Below are 20,675 nucleotides of genomic sequence, written 5' to 3'. Positions count from 1 at the left end.
CAAGCATAAAACAATAGCATTATATCACCATATTTTAAGCATGATAAAATAATAAAGTGAAAACATTTGTGGAATGTAGGTTCCTGCTCTTATCAGAAACCTAACACAAACTCTAAGCAAATAAAACAAGTTTTGGTATTTTAAGAGCACACATTAGAGTCCCACTAAATTTCATCTAAAAACAACATCATTTAATCAGAATGAGATCGATTAGAAGTACTGAGCTGAAAAGCTGTCCTTAGTATACATCGTGGAGTAACATTTTACAGTTTAAAAAAGAGGGGGGGAGAGCATATACTCAAACAAATGAGATTCGAGGTGTCAAAGGATATACACCAGCCTGTTAGAATTGGTTATTTCCGAAAACTGATTAAAACAAGAAAGGAAGAACAAATGATTTTTCCCCCTTTTTTTTTTGGAGGGGGAGGGGGACACACACACTTCTATCTGTATTTTAAATAGAAGGCAATTTTTTAAAGAGAAAGCAAAAGATGTAGAAAAAGCAAGAGATGTGTTCATAAACTTCAAGCATTTAATAAGCAGTCAATCTATTTCAAGATATGCTTCCATAGATGCAATATCTATTTTGCAGGTATAACTTAATATTAGCATATTAAATACTTAATGAAATTTAGTAAATTTCCCCTACATCCTCCCAAATAAAGAACATACTTCCCTAAACTGACTTGTTTGAATAATGATATGCTGCCCCTTTCAGTATCTTACTAATTTTAAATGGGTACATATATAGATTTATGTTCAACAGGAAAATCCTACAAAGCATTTCAAAGATGGCTTGGTTTCTCAGTGAACAGTAATTTGACATAGCATGAAATGATAACCTATGATTAATATTAAGGTCAATTGGATTATTCTGTGTGCCCAACTACGTATCTCAAACATGTGAAAGCTTTTAGTCCTTATCAGACCAAAACCTAAACAAAAAAGTCATAACATAAGAACTGAAGAGACCAATGTCATTTAAAAAGTATTAATGTTACAATACTATAGTGCTGTTTATATAGCCTCTAAAAATTTAACAAGAAGCTAACTTCATATCTTGTTAAAGGCAGTTTAATTTCTAGTCCCTAAAATGGATTTTCTTATCAAGTGTTATTTTTTATCTGCACAAATAAAGATCTTATAAGCAAGAAACTTAAGCTCACATATGGTTATGAAAGTGATGCAAATAGTTTTATTGAAACCACATTAAGACTTCTTAATAATAGAGTGAATGCATCAATTCCCTCACATTAATGACTCACTGACACTAGAAAAACCAGTTCATGATCAGTTTACTCACTAAAGATTATTAAGAGGCTCCTTTCACATGTGGAAAGACAGTTTCAACACAGGCAAAAGAAAAGTGACATAGGTGAAACAAATTAAAAGGATGCTTTAAGACTATGATAAATAAAGAATTGAATAATGGCATTCTCTTATAAAAGCCTAGAAGACTTCAACTTATTTTACCCCCAAGAAATACGGCCTCAAGATTCATCTTAAAGCAAAGCCCTAGATAACCTAAATGCTTATTAAATGAATCCCTGGGCATAGTGCATTATCATCTTAGTATAACTCTAAATACAATAAAGTCAATTTAGCAATTCATCACTTACAGAATAGTTATTACATGCAAATACTGTGTGAGATACAGTAGTGATACAAACACAGTTATCTTTAAGGAGCTTACAATCAAGTGTGAGAATGAAACATACACAAATGACTAAAGCCTTTCTCAACTGGGGTCGCTCGTCTGCATCACAGAAAACTTAAACTGACTTGAGCACTATTTTCTCAATTCCCTCAAGGAAGGCACATAACTAATACCATTCTAGATAGATATGATGGATGGCTTAGGTTGTATTAGGAGAAAAGAATCAAAAGGCAGACAAAGTATAGAAGACCACACGTCATGCTCCAAACTCTGTATATTTTGTACTGATCATTTAAAAACTCTCAAATAGCTTTTAAGCTCAGAAGTAACATAATCAGACAAGTATTCTACAGCATTAGTACAGATGAAGAGAAAAAACTAGAAGACCAGCTACAAGATTATAGAAATAATCTTAGCACTGGATGCCATATGTCCTGAGCTACAACAGGATCAGAAGGGATGAACAGTGAATGGACAGAGCCAAGAGTAGGAAAAGCACTTGTCTCCAAGGCTTTCATTCAGGATGACTAGAAAGACAGTGATACCATGAAACAACGTCACAAACATAGTAGTAGCTTAGCAAGAGGATGTATGTTGCTATCTCAGTACTCCAGTATGTCCCATAGGATTGATCTTTTTCCCCCCAAGAAGAATAAAAGATCAGATCAATGAATGAGCACAGTATATGTAACCTTATCAGCACAGATTCTTACTCTGCTGAGAATCACTATAAATCTTCAAATATAGTTCTTACTGTAGGAATGACTCATCAATAAGTATCTTCATGAAAAGATATCACCACTGCCATCTTACGACAGAGCAGTTAATCCACAAACCAGCCTTTAGCCAAAGCTCTAAGGAAAAGTTTCCCTAAGAAAATGAATGACAAATTTTACATCATTGTCTAAAAGTGTTTAAAGAATTTAGATAAAGAATGTTCTAGAAATCCACAACAAGCATGTAAGCTATTTTTCTAACTGGTCTTGGAATTAAATTTGGAATATGGGGACATGAATATGGGATGAAATACAGAAGTCACTTTAAGATTTCAAATGTGTGGTATGTCTCCCCTACCTACTTCTCCCCCTCAAAAAAAGTCTTGAATAACAACTAGGTATTGGCACTATCAACTCAGACACACAAGAATCTTTACCTGCAACCCAATCAAAGTTCATAAACCCTATTCTAAAATGTGTTAAAATTTTTTAGTGGAAAACATGAATATGACTTGTTTATTTTTCCTTTTGTCCTATTAGAGATGATGTGATCATGCTATTGCTCATTTTTATTATTTTATTGCTTGTTATTATTCAACATCCCAAAGTAGGAAAATAAAATGGCCTATAAGATGGTTTTGAGATGGCAGGAATGTAGAATTATTTGAAACCCCTGAGGCAACTGTTCTGTGGAAAATGAGAAGCAGAACAGCGTAAGCAATAAGAGCAAAGCTTTAGTTGTCCGAGTCCATGGTTTAGATTCCAGCTCTGATAGTTGTGAGCTTTGTTATGTCTCAATTTCTTTATCTATAAAGTAGGGATTAATCTATATAAACAATCCTGTGAGTAAAATCAAATCAGAGCTTTTCATACCTGGCTGTCACCAAAATCACCTGGGAAACTTATTAGAAACATAATATCCTAGGCCCCATTCTATACTTTTAGGGGTGTGGTTCAGGAATTTTTATTTTTAAACAAAAATACATCGTGATATTCTAAAGATGATCTTCATATACCAGTCACAAGTTGGAAATCATGGGGGGAAAATTATATATCTTATATAGTTTTATATATTCTTGTCTAAATTATGTATTTCTACATATACATAAAGTACCAGTATTCTCATACACTCTAAATGTTCAATAAATGCTTGATGTAATTTTCATTAATTATTCTGAAATAGATAAAACTGAGTATTTTGTAACAAGATGGCCCCTAAGTCATCTTGCAGAACTAGTTTACATAACTTTCTCATCCAGAATGAGACTGAAAGAGTGGCACTACAGTTTCTGAGACATTGTGAAGTTGACACAAGAGAAATGCCACACTGATGACAATGCTCCTTTTCCACAGCATAGTTTATGACAGAAGGAAAGCATAACGTCAGGCATGTCTTGTATTTTTAATAACAAAGGTTGACCATTCCAGGTCATTCCATCAAAAACCTTCCAACTCATTCCTTATTTTTCAGTAATTCATAAAATTTATTCAAATTCACCACAGAACAATGTAAGTATCAAATAAATGAGAACAGTAACATTAACCATGGCAACAAATATCTAAGATGAATACTAATAAAGATACCTGGTTCTTAGTTAATTATGAATAATAACTGCATCTTTCCTTTTTAGAAGTGTAAACCCTGGAATGAATTAGCATTTCTAAATGAAGTAGCCTAATATATTATATCAAGCCCTTTTAAAAAAAATGTTCAACCATACTTTCCTATCAACATTATATACAAATCAATATTATCTATAAGATTACATTATTCTTCTTATAGTTTTACTAAGAAACAACAAAGTTGTTTTTAAATGTAGTTTCCAGTTAGTTTCCATCACACCACAAATGTAAGTACGGTACATTTGGACACCACTATAGTACTAAAGATAAATGCTCTCACTTCTAAATGTAGGTACTTATTATTAAAATAGTTACCACCAACAGAAGGTAAAGTGTATCCTATGGCCTTATGGAGTAAACTACATCTATTTACTGGACACTAACATTTTTTATTATAAATCACTTTTTAGAGATTATTTTATATTGACTCAAAACTTGATTACTAATGTCTAAGAGTTAAAATATTTCAGCTGTACAAAATAGTGTGTTTACCTAACTGAACAAAGTATTTAACCTCAGGTTTATTCCTCCACATACACATTTTACAAAGATTATGGGGATCAATGATCTAATGCTAACAGATTGTGGCAAGTACTGAGAAAGAAATATGTTATGTAAATAAAGCTTAAAGAGAAGAAGTTGTTTTGGTCATTAAATTATAGGACTTTACCATTTTCTCCTATCAAGTTTTAACCATTAATCCTACTGTATTAGAGAAACAAAGTTAAACAAAGAGATCCAGAGGCTGAGGTAATCTGATCTTAAGAGTTAAAACAGTAAAAATTAGAGTTTAAAAAATGTCTCAAGCAAATGTAACCAAAAGTTATCACCTTTGCTCAGCCTGTAGAGTATCAACTATTTATATTAAAAGTCCTTATAAAGCACTGGACTAAAGCCAACTGTCTACACGATAGAGAATGAGGAAAATTTCATGCATTTTATCTGGCTACCCACCACACCTATATTTTCAGATATAGTCTGGCTCAGAGAAGTAAGAATCAAGGGCATTAAAAAAAGTGTTTAGTGTTTAGTACACAATTAATATGTTACAAACAAAAATATATTTGGAACTATCAACAATACATGATGAGAAACACTGCTCTTCTGCTTTTCCCCAAAACACCATTTTTAGTGATATATCTTCCTGAAGCCTTTGTGAAACCTCTCTTTTCCACACTTTCCTGGTTACCTTAATGGGTCCCTAATTCATGGTTAGAAGGATATTTTGGCAAGTAGTCTTGAAAAAAGGCACAAAAATTTGGGAATGGAGGAGAGAATGGAAGGGAATGAAAGGGTTGTTTTCCCTTCTCCATCATCAATTACATCATAATAAAGCAGGGTGAATCTCACTCACACTGTAAAGTGTAACAATGACAGTAAAACTCCCCCAAGAAGAACAGGAATGGGAAAACCCTTCAATCTAGTCTACTCAACACTTAAGTGAGGAAAGTTCAGGACATAGCAAATTGGTAATTTGCTTTGCAATATCTTCCATAATAAAAAATATTCAAAAATTAACTCTAAAGGAAAACGAATTGTAACTAACTGGTAGATTTTATCACAGTAATACTCCTTTAAAACATGCAAGTTAAAACAGCACAAAGTATGAGACAATAACTTACTTGAGTAGGAACAAGTACAGGAGGGTAGGCCATCTTATGATGTCTATACACCCAAAATGCACAGATGACGATCCCTGCAATTAACATAAGTGGCACCAAGGAGTAGAGCAAGATGTTGTAATAGGGTGGCTTAGGTGTAACTGGATTCGAAGTAGCTGTGGAAAGGGAAGGAAAAGAACAACTCAGATTTAATCTACAAAATTCTATAATAAGTATTTATTGTAGGATCAAATTTTAGGAGAAAAATAAAAGTGGGAGAGGTAGGAGTAAATGATCCTATTAACATGAATATACTTTGTTTTCCATCTACTAAACAGACCTATGCATTTTCCCTGTGAACTTACGCTGTGTGACTTCCATCTCCGGAAAATAAGAAAACCTTTCATTACACATATTGCCCTCACAGCAACAAAAATATACTTCAGGGCTGTCTTTTTTCTCTATACAATCAGTCCTGCAAACAAACAAAGAGGAATAATTAAAATCAACATTATTATACTGAATCTACAACAGGTATGTTTCTCAAGTTCTTCTCAGAGATAAAGTAATAAGTCATTTATAGTCAACTTTAAGATTTTTATTAATATCCAATGGTCAATTCTTAAAATTCAAAACTATCCTTGGAATCCTGTTACTAAATCTCATCAGAATAAAATAAACAACTGATTTTATAACAATCACATTGGCTCATTGAGACTACTGCTTTAACTCGGTTTTTAATGATCAATCTAAAGCAACCATCTTTTTGTTGTTTAATTATTAAAAAACTGAAAGAGCCAATGAAGAAATTTGGTCTAGGAGCACTTTTCTCACAAGAAATATAGCTTTCCCATTTCAGAAATACAAACACTATATGTAAAACTGTATCTGTGTACATGTAAATATGCATATGAACGTATGTACACACATAAATACACAAATACAAAGTGATGCAAGTGATGCAAGTTCATACCTCACAGTAGAACATATCTCAATATCAGAGACCAAATCAGGGCTTGGGAATTAAGTGCTTTTTGTAGTACAAATTTAAATACCCTGAACACAATAAACAGACTTAAGATAAACAACAAGAACAATATGTAACAACAAACATATAGAACCTAGTAACTCGAAAACTAATTCAAGTTAGGTTGATCTGGAGGGGAAGGTGGAGGCAACCTTCTATAGAGAACCTAAGTTACTGAAAAGATAGGAAATTAGCCTGTAGAACAAATCCTAATCAATCACTAAGAAACAGCTATACAGTAGTTCCCCCCACCTATCTGCAGGGGAAAAGTTCCAAGACCCCAGTGGATGCTTGAAACCGAGGACAGTGCTGAACCCTATATACACTGTTTTTTCCTATATATTCATACCTATGATAAAGTTTAATTTATAAGTTAGGCGCAATATGAGATTAACAACAATTACTAATAATAAAATAGAACAATTATAACAATATACTGTAATAAAGTTATATAATGGTGGTCTCTGTCTCTCTCTCCCTCTCTCTCGCTCTCATAATCAAAACACGTACTAAGTGACTAATGAGCAGGTAACATATACAGCCTGCATAACTGAACAAAGGGATGATTCCAGTTGTGGGTAGGACAGCACGAGATTTCTTCACAACACTCAGAACTGTGCACAATAGTTATTTCTGCAATTTTCCACGCAATATTTTGGGGCCCAAAAATGACACTCTTAATTCCCATAGGTAATTGAAACCACGGAAAGTAGCGCTAGTTGGTTTGCCTCAGTGGATAGAGCGTCAGCCTGCAGACAGAAGGGTCCCTGGTTTGATTCTTTAAAAAAAAACCCTCAAACACTGAAATAGTGCTAACAAACATCAGGTAGATTTAAAGACATGTTACAAATAAACTGAACTTTAAGGATGGCTATTAGAATAATAGGTTGATTTAACTTTATAATGAAAAGCTCAAGATATTTCAGGGAGAATGCCATCTTTAAAAAACCTAACTTTAAAATGTAATTGATACCAATATCTATTTAGTAGAAAGTAAAAGATAAACGAAAGGTACATTTTTAACAATTTAGCAAAAGAAATATATATAAATTTAATATTTAGTATTTAGAACCATGCCTCAAATTATGGGAGGTAAATTAACCTAGCCTAATTACTTTTTGCCATCCAATTTTATTTTTCTCTTTATTACTCTTTTCCTCCACACTTTGACATTTCTTTAATCTTCTTTTCCTTTCTCCTACTTTTCTTATTATCCTTAATATCTGTTTTTTAATCAAATTCAGAGCATAAATACAAAATTTCACATACTTTTAAGTTAGCATTTAATCCCTAGAAACAGAGTTGGTTTAGTAATTATCCCTGTAAGAACAAGCATTTGCGCTGAACCACTCATACCCCATTATCAAGCCAAGTTTAACCTCCAGCAATACTGGTTTTAGATGAGAAGCACAGTATCTTTTTACTACAAAACACACACACACACACAAAACAAAACAAAACAAAACAAAAAACACCAGAAATCCTTGATTTCAACTAATTAATGAAAGACAGTTTTGGATAAAGATGATTCCCAGATCTCATTTTCCCCCAACTTCTTTCTACCTACCTTTTAAAAAAAATAGATATATAATTAACATATAACATTGTATATTTTTTCAGGTATAAAACATAGTAATATGATATTTGTATAGACTGTGAAATGATCACCACAATAAGTTAACATCCATCACCACAGCATTACACACATTTTTTTCCATGTGATGAGAACTTTTAAGATCTACCCTCTCTGCAACTTATAAATACACAATGCAGTATTATTAACTAGTCACCATGCTGTACATTACATGCCAGGATTAATTTGTTTTATAACTGAAAGTATGCACCATTTCTCCCCTTTCACCTATTTCACCCACCCCTCAGCCTCTTACAACTACTCTGTATCTATGAATTTTGGTTTGTCTTTTTGATTCACATATAAATGACATCATATGGTATTTTTTTTCTCTGACTTATTTCACTTAGCATAATGCCATTAAGGTTTATCCATGTGGTTTCAAAAAGCAAGATTTCCTTCTTTTTATGGGTGACTTCTATGCATACAATAGAATATTATATATTTTATATATTATATGTTATATATGATATATATTATGTATGTAATATATATTTTAATTTTAATTACATACACTTTCTTTATCCATTCATCTATCAATGGACACTTATATTACTTCCACATCTTGGCTGTTATAAATAATGCTACAATAAACATAAAGGTGCATATATCTTTTTCAGTTGGCGTTTTCATTTTTGGATAAATACACAGAAATAGAATTGCTGAAATGTAAGGTAGTTCAATTTTTAATTTTTTTTAGGAACCTCTATACTGTTTTCTTAGTGGCCCTACTTACCTTTCATGATAACAAATATTACTTAATGATCACCTCTGCGCTAATAGAAAGGCTAACAATTTAAATGCAGCTTAAATATATAATTATAGAGAAATAATCCCTGGAAAATTCACAGATTTGGAAGTCTATCCTAAATGATACATATACACCAAAATAACTATTTAAAAATAAAGTAGAGCTAATTCAATTTGTATGGTCTTATTCAATGCATTTTGCTATTAATCACATATAGCCAATCACCCACAGATGAGGCACCTAAAAGCGAAGAGGAACACGAGTATATCAGTTTTTTGGCTCCAAGAAGTCTGGTTATCTAGGACTTTGCAGCCTCTGCCAGTCATCAGCACCCACCCGCAGTGAAAAAATCCAGGCAGTTTAAGTTATCAGCCCAACATCTATGGGCTCCTCCACGAAAAATCACTGACAGTCAATTACATGTGCACTGTATTTCATTGTCAATATAGAATAAAACAGTTTAAACAAGATCTTTTAAATAAAATGCAGTTTTCTATGAGGACTGTGTTAGTTCTGATGTAATTCTGAACATCAAGTTAAAATGTCTCTTGGGATAAAGTACAAAGGCCTACTTTGCAAGGAAAAAAAAAGGAAGAAATATAGTAAAATCAATTTCTTCCACATACATAAAGAAGAAACCTAAAAGGAAATTAAATACTACAATTAAGCTTTCATCTCCTTGAGAATAGATTTTCAATGGATATATTCTTTTTTAAAGCAATTTTAAAAATCCTTTTTCCTTAAAATTGTCATTATAAAAAACACACACATTTATAATCCTAACAATATAAGGAAAGACATATTTTTTATCTATATTTCTCACTACTTGGTCATTTATATCGAAGATAAAATATAAACATGTCACATTTATTTTATTACTTTAAAATACATCTCTTGTCATTAGAGAATCTCTATATATAAAAGCCCAATATGCTAAGTATCTGACTGAGAGGTTGACCAACCGGTCACTAAGACATGCACTGACCACCAAGGGGCAGATGCTCCAACCGGTAGGTTAGCTTGTTGCTGGGGTCGGCCGATCGATCGGGAATGGGTGAGATGGGGCCAGACATGTCTGATAGCCCTCCCGTGGCCCCTCCCCAGCCACCGGCCCCAATCGGGACTGGGCGAGATGGCCCTGATCGGCCCCAATTGCCAGCCAGGGGGAGGGACCCCACCTGTGCACGAATTCGTGCACCAGGCCTCTAGTGTTACAATGGTCTTCATAATCCCATGTTTACAAAAAAAGAAATAAAGTGAAAAATACATGAATTGATCTTTCCCCTTTAAAAGGAGTGGTGGTGGTAAAAATTACTCAATGCTATCATAAAAAAGGAAATGTTTCCTTACCTGTCATAGCAGTTGATATCATCCAGCCAACAACCTTGCTTCACTATTTCAATGGAACCAGAAATATTCTTCCAGGTAGCAAAACAATGTCTCCGTTTATCTTTGTCACCATAACAGAGTTCAACACCAGTTCGATTGGTTTTATCTCTTTCCCAATTAGCGTTATAGAAAATACACTCCTGAGTTTCTGATCTACCAAGTATAGCACCTATAAGATAATAAAACACAATTTAATGTAACTGCATTCGCTCTTAAAATAAAAGATTGTCTCCCAATATACTAACTTCAGATCTTCTGAAAATGTCAATAATTTACTGTCTTCCTAGTGTTATAACCTAGAGTTATAACATTAGGTGTAGGTTTCTAGGTCAATCACTGCATTTTAAGTATAATAAACATAATAATAGAAAGTGAATACATATATCACAAGATTTCTCTGGAAAAGACCAGTTTCACTTTACTAAAGAATGTCCTTGATAAAAAGCAGTAAAATTGTTCATTTTATTAAATCTTAACCTTTGAGTAGAGTTCAATATTCTGTGTAACAAAATAGGAACTAAGGCACTTCCGCTGCATACTGAAAATGGTTGCCTCAAGAAAAAGCCCTTGCATGATTGAGTTGTGAAATGAACCAGCCATGGTTATCTCAGATTTGGGTATCTGGTAAGGTCTTAAAAATGAATCATGTAAACCAGTTACTTCAAGAAAAACAACTGACACTATGCATCAAAAATTTGAGTTTTCACACAAAATTAAGAATTTTTGAAAATTTGTATTCACCACCATTAGCATGACACCTTCCCAATACGTAAAGAACTTTCTGATGCAGTCAGTGATGATATTAACAAATGTTACATTTAAATATTGAATAACAAAATGTGCCAATATTTAGAAGGTCTATATAATTCAGAAAACCAATGCTTTTCAAATGAATTATGTGTTATGTTATAAAAGTATTTAAGGGGAAAAATCTATACAATGTTCAAAATAGCCCATTACATTTTAATGGTACAGAGGACAAGAAGTTCATTAATGGTTTCAGATTTTTCACTGTAACTAACTTTAGAGAAATTATCTTTTGTGTTACATGGGAAAGCAAGGAAATAGAAATACCCAAAATAATTCTGAAAAAAAGGTACTGAAGAGAATTCATACAATCTGATTTTAAGACTTACTATAGAGCTTCAGCAATCATGACAGTGCAATTTTAGTGAGAAAACAGACACATGCACCAATGAGACAAATAAAGAATCCAGAAATAGACCCACACATATATGACCAATTGATATACAGCCATAAATGTCACTAGAGAAAACAGAGTCTTTTCAACAACTGATGCTAGAACAATTAGACATCTATATGCGAAAAACAAAAAGGATCTCAACTCATCTCTTGCTCCATATGCAAAAATTAATTCTAAACAAATCATAGACCTAAAACTATAAAATTTCTAGAAAAGAACAGATGGAAAATCTTTGTGACCCTACCTTGTTTCCACATCGGATTCAATTTCTGTAATTCCATAATTAATATTATGAATAATTTCATAGTTTTATAATTCACTCAGCCCAGTTATAGTAAATCCGTAAGTCTAGTCAAGGAATCCAGCATCAGACTTAAATTAGATACTGCTCTGCTTAACAAGCGCTGCCTATGCATCAATGACTAATACTGATCTTTGTTTTTCCTATCTTTAAAAAAAAAAAAAAAAGGCAGTACAAACGGCCTGAAATTTGGTAGACTATTTGGCCATAAAATAGGCCTGCAAAAGTTATATTTAAATCTAAAATACTTCCCCTATGAGGAAAAAGTAAATTTCATCTAATATGACTAGATCTGAGGACAACCATTTTTTTAAAAAGCATAAAGTATTAAAATAAAACACCAACACTAATTTATACAATCTCTTCCAGAAACAGAGAGGGATTACTTCACAACTAATGTTATGAGGCCAATATTATCTTGATACCAAAAACAGTTAAGGATAGTACATAGGAGTAATACAGACTAATATCTCTCATTAACTTAGATGTAAAAGTCTTCAACAAAATTTTAGCAAACAATCCAACAATGTATCAAGTTCTAGCTATTGCAATAAGGCAAGAAAAAAAAAGGAGCCCTAACCGGTTTGGCTCAGTGGATAGAGCGTCAGCCTGCGGACTGAAGGGTCCCAGGTTCGATTCCAGTCAAGGGCATGTACCTTGGTTGCGGGCATATCCCCAGTAGGGGGTGTGCAGGAGGCAGCTGATCGATGTTTCTCTCTCATCGATGTTTCTAATTCTCTATCCCTCTCCCTTCCTCTCTGTAAAAAAACCAATAAAACATATTTTTTTTAAAAAAGGAAGGTAATACGGACTGGAAAGAAGATACAAAATGTTTCTATTTTCAGATGGCATGACTGTCTACCTAGAAAGTCCCAAGGAATCTTAAAACAAAATAATGCTAGAACTAGTGAGTTCAGTAAGACCACAGGATACAAGATCAATACACAAAACTCAATTACATTTCTATCTACTGACAGAATGAAGAAATGGTACTGAAATTAAAAATGCAATACCAGTTAAAGTTGCTCCTAAGAAAATAAAATACTTAAATATAACTTAAGAGAACATGTATAGGATGTATATAATGAAGATTATAAAATGTTAAAATGTTGATGGGAGAAATCAAAGACAAATACTTGGAAAGACATGCTGTGTTCATGGATTGATAATTCAACATAATACAAATGTCAATTTACTCTAAATTAATGTCTAGGTTTAATCTAATTCATATCAAAATCTCAGCAATTTCCTTTCAAACATAAATGAATTTATTCTAAAATTTTTTGAGGAAGAAGAATAACGTGGGAGAAATAACTCTTTCTGTTGTTAAGGCTTACCATATAGCTGTAGTAAGACAGTGAGGTACTGGCAGGACAGACACTTTCAATGAAACAGAAAGAGAACCCAGAAACAGATCCATACAAATATGCCCAATTAATTTTTGACAAATTATCAGAAGCAATTCAATGGAGGAAAGAGAGCCTTTTCAATAAATGATGCTGGAGCAATGGGACATGGTTCAAATATTTTTCATGAATGCCCTCCCTTAGTTATCTATCATCATTCTAGTAGTTCTTAAAAGCCCAGCTCTCACATATGTGACAATTTCATGTTTTTTCAAGGTAGATATAACAAAATTCAGTCCTTTAATCAGGACTTTTCCTTCCCCCAAAATGCACACTACTTACAATATTAAAAAATGTTATTTTATATTTATTCATTGTTTTTAATTACTTGTCTATATATGTCCTTTTACATGCCAGAATGCCATTGGGTCCAAGACTATTTACTTGCCCTCCCGACACAAACAATAATTAATGAATAAAAACTCAATGTAGCAACTGAATAAAAAACTTACCAACTACTACTTGGTCCCCATCCTCTGAAAAAGGTAAAATTGTCTGGACAACTTACAAATCTGAGTCTGACTTCTGAAAAAGTATTCTAATGCTGTATGAAACTATCAACAAGGCATTGAGAATATAATATAAACAGGCATGCAACTGAATGCTTTCCCTAAACTTGTTACTTCCGTAGACAACTTAGTTCTACTTGAAAAATAATTCCTGTATCCCTTTCACATGTCATTGCTTCCTGTCACTTAGAGGTAGAACACATGTCCAAAGAAAGAGAATCAGCTATGGAAGGAAGATCAAACTGAATGATGCTTTTAATCCCAAATATTTTATACTGTAAATAAAAAAACCAGTATCAAAAACAGTATACTAAAGAATAATTTCAGGTAAATTAAGTAAACGGGAAATTCTGGTATAGTACAATCCTTCATGGCACCAATAAACCCCAAAATAAGTAAATATAAACAGCATTTTATTAGTTTAACATGAAGGATTCCCCAATTTTCCCCCAATGAGAAGATACTTAATTTTTTTTTTTACCAAATTGAAATATAAAACCTTTGTACATGTATATGAAACAGCCCAGTGTATACTTATTTTAATTTATTAATTTAATTTTATAAATGTTTTTAAAATCATAAAGCACAAAAATTTTACAAAACAATTTTGTTCAAACTTCACATACATCTTTCAACAAGTATCTCATTATTTTCTTTTGCGACATCTAAAAGTATCAAAGTGTGAATAATCGTTACTTCTGTTTAAAATTTTTTTAAAACAGCAATACCTTTTGAAAAGCAATACCTTTTGAAGTCATATAGAATATGGTCACTGGAAATGTTTTTCAAAGCCACAAATATTCAATACATAGTACTGAGAGTGGTTTTTTCATTGTTCTATAAGTATACAAATATATCTACTTAAAATATTGATTTTAAAAATGAGCTTTTAAATTTTTTTACAACCTTTGTAAATAGTTTACAACAAATTATGATACTAAACGAACAACCCCCATGAACAATTCATTTGTTAAACTCTTTATCCCTTCTACCTATTTCCTCCAGAAACCTCCAGAAACATTCAAAACTAGCACTGACTGGCATCATTTCAAGGTTATCTGTCTTCTCCAAACACTGTATTTTTATTCAAAATAAAATTACTGAGAGCCTCAAATATGAAAACTTTGTAAGGACTCAAATATAAAATTACTCTTTTTCTAAAGAATCTTTCAGAGAAAACTTTGCTTTATATAGTATATTTACACATAAAAAACTGATTATATACTTGTACTATAGATTAAAACACCAAGATAAGGGCTATAAATAAATGCTGTAAGAATTTTAAGATAAAAACCTAGAACCTCCATTAGACTAAGAGCTAGACAAAGCCCTGGTATCTTCTTTGTACCACCAGTGCCTGGAACAGTACAGGAGCTCAATAAATGTGTATTAAATCAATTCTCAGGGACAAAGAAGAAAGGGAAGACTTTATAGAGAAAATGGGACTAAGACAGGGCTATGAAGGAGAGACAGAGTAAGGTAAACAAAGGCAGGGAAGGCCATAACCAAACAGGGTTGTGAATATTGTGAGAAGACTGTTCTTACTAGACATAAGAAGTCTATATTCTTTTGTACTGGGTATAATATAGACAGATCTGCAAGACATCAAAAGTTAAAAGAAAGAAGGGTGGCAGGCGGGCTATAAGGGGTCAATGAGAAAAAAGGGGACATGCCGGAAGCCAGTCCATCTTTGCTGCTTGACACAGTCGCTGCAGGGAAGAAACATCTGCACAGCATATGTTTCAAGGGACCTGGCATATATGGCATACTGTTCTTAATATGTTTGCTCCCCCTCTTAGCACTATGTGTTTTAAACAAGACCACCTCCCCGAGAAAGGTTGTTTCCCCAGGTGAGGATTTTTTCCCTGGAGTTAGGGATTAACAGGACTAAGGAAGAGAATAAATCAGTGAAACCCGCTAGGGTTACAGAAATACCATGAGGAACTTGGACTAAGACTGTTGGCAATAAATTTGGGACTTGTTGGGCCCACATCCCCAGGGGTCTGCCCACCAGGGAAAGCACCAAAGCCTATACCCCTGGAGACCCACCGACACAGGGCAGTCCCAAAGAAGGCAAGCAGCGAAGCTGGGAGGACATAACCTTTACTGGGTAGGATAATCCCCTTCAGTCACTTCCTTGTAGCATATCAGTAGAGCAGTGACCTTGGAATAGCCCTTATAATGGAACACAGAGATTAACCTAGACAGGATTAAACTCAACAGACCTAGATTAACAAACGCCCTAACCTTTGGAATAGAATGGATAGTATTAAAATCAACTGATATAAATACAGATGTAACAGGACAATAAAGACCGAACCTGGCTGGAGAACCTGGCTAGAACCTGGCTAGAGAACCTGGCTAGGCTGCTGATCAACTGAACACTCTCTCTGTGTCATTCCTTCTTCGCCGACTCCATCCACACCTTTGGGAACCCCTGGACCTGCTGGGGTTGGACCCCAACAGGGACATTTGTAATACTTTCAAAAATAAAGTTTTTTTTTAAGTTAAAAAAATAGAAGAGGTATTTTTAAGATTAATTTGAAAACAATAAGACTCCATCAAAAAACTACTAGACTTAATACATGAATTTGGCAATGTAGCAGGATACAAAATTAACCCCAAGAAATCTGAGGCATTTCTATACACCAATAGTGAACTTTCAGAAAGAGAGATTAGAAAAACAATCCCATTTACCATCGCACCAAAAAAATTAAGCTACCTAGGAATAAACTTAACTAAAGAGGTAAAAGACCTCTACTCAGAAAACTACAGGACATTGAAAAAAGAGATAGAGGAAGACATAAACAGATGGAAGAACATACCGTGTTCATGGATTGGTAGAATCAACATCATTAAAATGTCCATACTACCCAAAGCAATCTATAAATTCAACGCACTTCCCATTAAAATACCAACGGCATACTTCACAGATCTAGAACGAACTCTCCAAAAATTCATCTGGAACAAAAAACGACCCCGAATAGCTGCAGCGATCCTGAGAAAGAACAAAGTAGGTGGGATCTCAATGCCAGATATCAAGCTGTATTACAAAGCCACTGTTCTCAAAACTGCCTGGTACTGGCACAAGAACAGACATATAGATCAGTGGAATAGAATAGAGAGTCCAGAAATTAGCCCGAACCAATATGCTCAATTAATATTTGACAAAGGAGGCAAGAACATACAATGGAGCCAAGATAGTCTCTTCAATAAATGGTGTTGGGAAAATTGGACAGATATATGCAAGAAAATGAAACTAGACCACCAACTTACACCATACACAAGAATAAACTCAAAATGGATAAAGGACTTAAATGTACGACAGGAAACCATAAAAATTCTAGAAGAATCCAAAGGCAACAAAATCTCAGACATATGCCAAAGCAATTTCTTCACTGATACAGCTCCTAGGGCAGTTGAAACTAAAGAGAAAATGAACAAATGGGACTACATCAAAATAAAAAGCTTCTGCACAGCAAAAGAAACCATCAACAAAACAACAAGAAAACCCACTGCGTGGGAAAACATATTTGCCAACGTCATATCTGATAAGGGCCTAATCTCCAAAATTTATAGGGAACTCATACAACTTAACAAAAAGAAGATAAACAATCCAATCAAAAAATGGGCAAAGGATCTAAATAGACACCTTTCAAAAGAGGACATTCAGAAAGCCAAGAGACATATGAAAACATGCTCAAAGTCACTAATCATCCGAGAGATGCAAATCAAAACAACAATGAGGTACCATCTCACACCTGTCAGAATGGCTATCATCAACAAATCAACAAACGACAAGTGCTGGAGAGGATGTGGAGAAAAAGGAACACTTGTGCACTGCTGGTGGGAATGCAGACTGGTGCAGCCACTATGGAAGACAGTATGGAGTTTCCTCAAAAAACTGGAAATGGAACTCCCATTTGACCCTGTGATCCCACTTCTAGGAATATATCCCAAGAAACCAGAAACACCAATCAGAAAGGATATGTGCACCCATATGTTCATAGCAGCACAATTCACCATAGCTAAGATCTGGAAACAGCCTAAGTGCCCATCAGTAGATGAATGGATTAGAAAACTGTGGTACATCTACACGATGGAATACTATGCTGCTGTAAAAAAGAAGGAACTCTTACAATTTGCAACGGCATGGATGGAGCTGGAGAGCATTATGCTAAGTGAAATAAGCCAGTCAATGAAGGAAAAATACCACATGATCTCACTCATTCATGGATAATAAAGACCATTACAAACTTTTGAACAATAATAGATACAGAGGCAGAGCTGCCTCAAACTGATTGTCAAACTGCAGTGGGAAGGCCAGAGAGGGTTGGGGGGCAGAAGGGAGGGGAGTAAGAGATCAACCGAAGGACTTGTATGCATGCATATAAGCAAAACCAATGGACATAAGACACTGGGGGATAGGGGAGGCCAGGGGATTGTCAAGGGCGGAGATAAAAAAAAAAAAAAAAAGAAAAAAGAAAACAATAAGTAAACGTTTGGAATGGAAAGAAACCCAGTAAGCCTTACTAACTACCCAATAAAAAGCAAAGGTCTACTAGTATATGCTAACCAGATGGCCCCAGGTATCAAAAGGGATGGCAAATTAGAATACAGAGATCAAGTTTTTTCTTTGCATAGTCCCTCATTTGATCTCTCCAAGTATAAGAAAGTAAGAGATAAAAAAAAAATTGGTTTAAAACTCATACAGAGAACAAATTCATAGTTGCCATATGGGAGGGGGTAGGAGGGATGGGTAAAAAAGGTGAAGGAATTAAGAAATTTAAATTGCCAGTTATAAAAATAGTCAACAGGTATGTAGTGTACAGCATAGGGAATCTATACTAATAAAACAGTAATATGCTAATTAGACCAGATATCTTCCCAATGTCCTTCTGGACAAAGCCATGGTGGCAGGGGCCGAGGCAGAGGCAGTTAGGGGCGATCAGGCCAGCAGGGGAGGGCAGTTGGGGGCGATCAGGCCGACAGGGGAAGGCAGTTGGGGGCAATCAGGCCAGCAGGGGAGGGCAGTTGGGGGCGATCAGGCCAGCAGGGGAGGGAAATTGGGGGTGATCCGGCTGGCAGGGAGGGCAGTTGGGGGGCAATTAGGCTGGCAGGGGAGCAGTTAGGGGGAGATCAAGCTGGCAGGGAAGCAGGTAGGGGGGCGATCAAGCCAGCAGGGGAGCAGTTAGGGGGAGATCAAGCCAGCAGGGGAGCATTAGGGAGCAATCAAGCTGCCAGTGGAGCAGTTAGGGGCATCAGGCTGGCAGGCAGGCAAGTGGTTAGGAGCCAGCGGTCCCAGATTGCAAGAGGGATGTCAGCATTCTGGGATCAGGCCTAAGGCAGCAGGCAGACTCCCCGACACACACCAGTGCACTAATTTTGTGCACCAATTTTGTGCACCGGGCCTCTAGTTAAATAATAACAGACATAGAGTCACTTAACTAGCTTTATTTTGAAAATCACCAATAGCGTTGTTCATATTTATAATACTAGGAATAAAATTCTTTTTTTAGGAAAGAAAAATTAAAATTCTTGTTTATTACTTTTGTGTTATGTAATAACTGAAATAACTCATTTTAGTAATTTGTTTCTATTGCAACTATAAACATCATATGTCTTCTGTATCATTTATTTTCTATATTAATACATATCATAGAACACAAGTCACCTTCCCTATCTGGCTGTCCTGGGCTCTTTGAAAGCACTAGCAAGAAAAGTCAAGTCCACAATATCCCAAAAGACTTCTGATAAACAGGTTAGAAATATGAGGAAGCAGAATAAATTTTCAAATAAAACTTCCACATGGCAATGCAACATTTTAGGCCCTGTCAATCCAATTTTTTTTTAAACTAAGCACTTTCCTACCACCAAACAACCACTTCTGAAGGAAAACACAAACACTTTCTGGCATTCTTTCCAGGCAAAAATATTTTTTTTGCCTGGCCTGTTATATTCCGTATTTAGTACTTACTATTAGTCTGACAAAATAGTGCAAGATTCTGTCCATCTAGCTCAAGTACTATAAACTAAAAACAAAACTTAATATAGAATAAACTAAGAAGATAAACGTATGTTGTGACACTAGATACAGAGTATGCATGTGCGTGTGGGATAAGGAGAGTAAAAGTACTTAGAAGTCAATATTTAACTATTGGCTATTTAAGGACTCCTAATATTCATTCCTGACAAATTACTAAGATAACCATCTTAAATGTATTTCAACATTAACTCATAACTGACTAATTTTCCCCATGTACATAGTTCCAAAAGAAGTATGTATCTACTTTTATACAGACCAAATTTGAAAAACATATATAAGTTGCTCATTTTTTCAAACCTCTTTCTTAAAAAGGCTCAACATAAAGTTTTAGAGTTCCAAAGAGAGCACAAACCTTGTAATGGGAGAATTTTCTCTTATAAAAGAGGCAAGCAGCCCAGTCCCCTTTAAATAAATTCATTACAATTTGCCTATTTCTTAAACTACTTAATTGTACAAAGAGTCTAATACAAAAAGATGCATTTCTGTCTTAGCAAAACTTTTAGAGGACCTTCTTTCTTAAACTCTTCACTAAATACAAAATGTACTCTATACACGGGCTTATTCAATGAAAGATGCTAACTACCTGCAATCAGTTACTAAACTACTAACTAACAAAAGACACCCATTATAATATTTTCTTCCAGAAGACCCAAAAGAAAGAAAATTTTCTTTAAAAGTCACATAGAGGGAGAAACCAAGATGGCAGCATAGGTAAACACCAGAGATTGCTGCCTCACACAACCACTTCAAAAATACAACTAAAAGACATAACAGACATCATCCAGAACCACAGGAAGGCTGGCTGAGTGGAA

General features: G+C 34.5%; 1 protein-coding gene across 3 annotated transcripts in view; it reads right to left on the bottom strand.

The window, feature by feature from the left end:
* ACVR2A (activin A receptor, type IIA) overlaps positions 1-20,675 on the bottom strand; it is a 99,375-nt gene that overhangs the window by 26,568 nt on the left and 52,132 nt on the right. For 2 of the 3 annotated variants that reach the window (XM_014534023.1, XM_014534022.1), the window contains exons 3-5: positions 10,359-10,569; positions 5,963-6,072; positions 5,619-5,773 (exon numbers count right to left, since the gene is read on the bottom strand). In XM_014534023.1, the coding sequence (XP_014389509.1) occupies positions 5,619-5,773; positions 5,963-6,072; positions 10,359-10,569 (476 nt within the window). The remainder of the gene's footprint in view (positions 1-5,618; positions 5,774-5,962; positions 6,073-10,358; positions 10,570-20,675) is intronic. The other variant, XM_005859279.2, reaches the window with a different exon arrangement.

Source organism: Myotis brandtii, unplaced genomic scaffold (genome assembly GCF_000412655.1).
Source record: "Myotis brandtii unplaced genomic scaffold, ASM41265v1 scaffold125, whole genome shotgun sequence".
Lineage (NCBI taxonomy): Eukaryota > Metazoa > Chordata > Mammalia > Chiroptera > Vespertilionidae > Myotis > Myotis brandtii.
The sequence above is the reverse complement of the archived record's forward strand: the minus strand, read 5'-3'. Positions and strand labels throughout refer to the sequence as shown.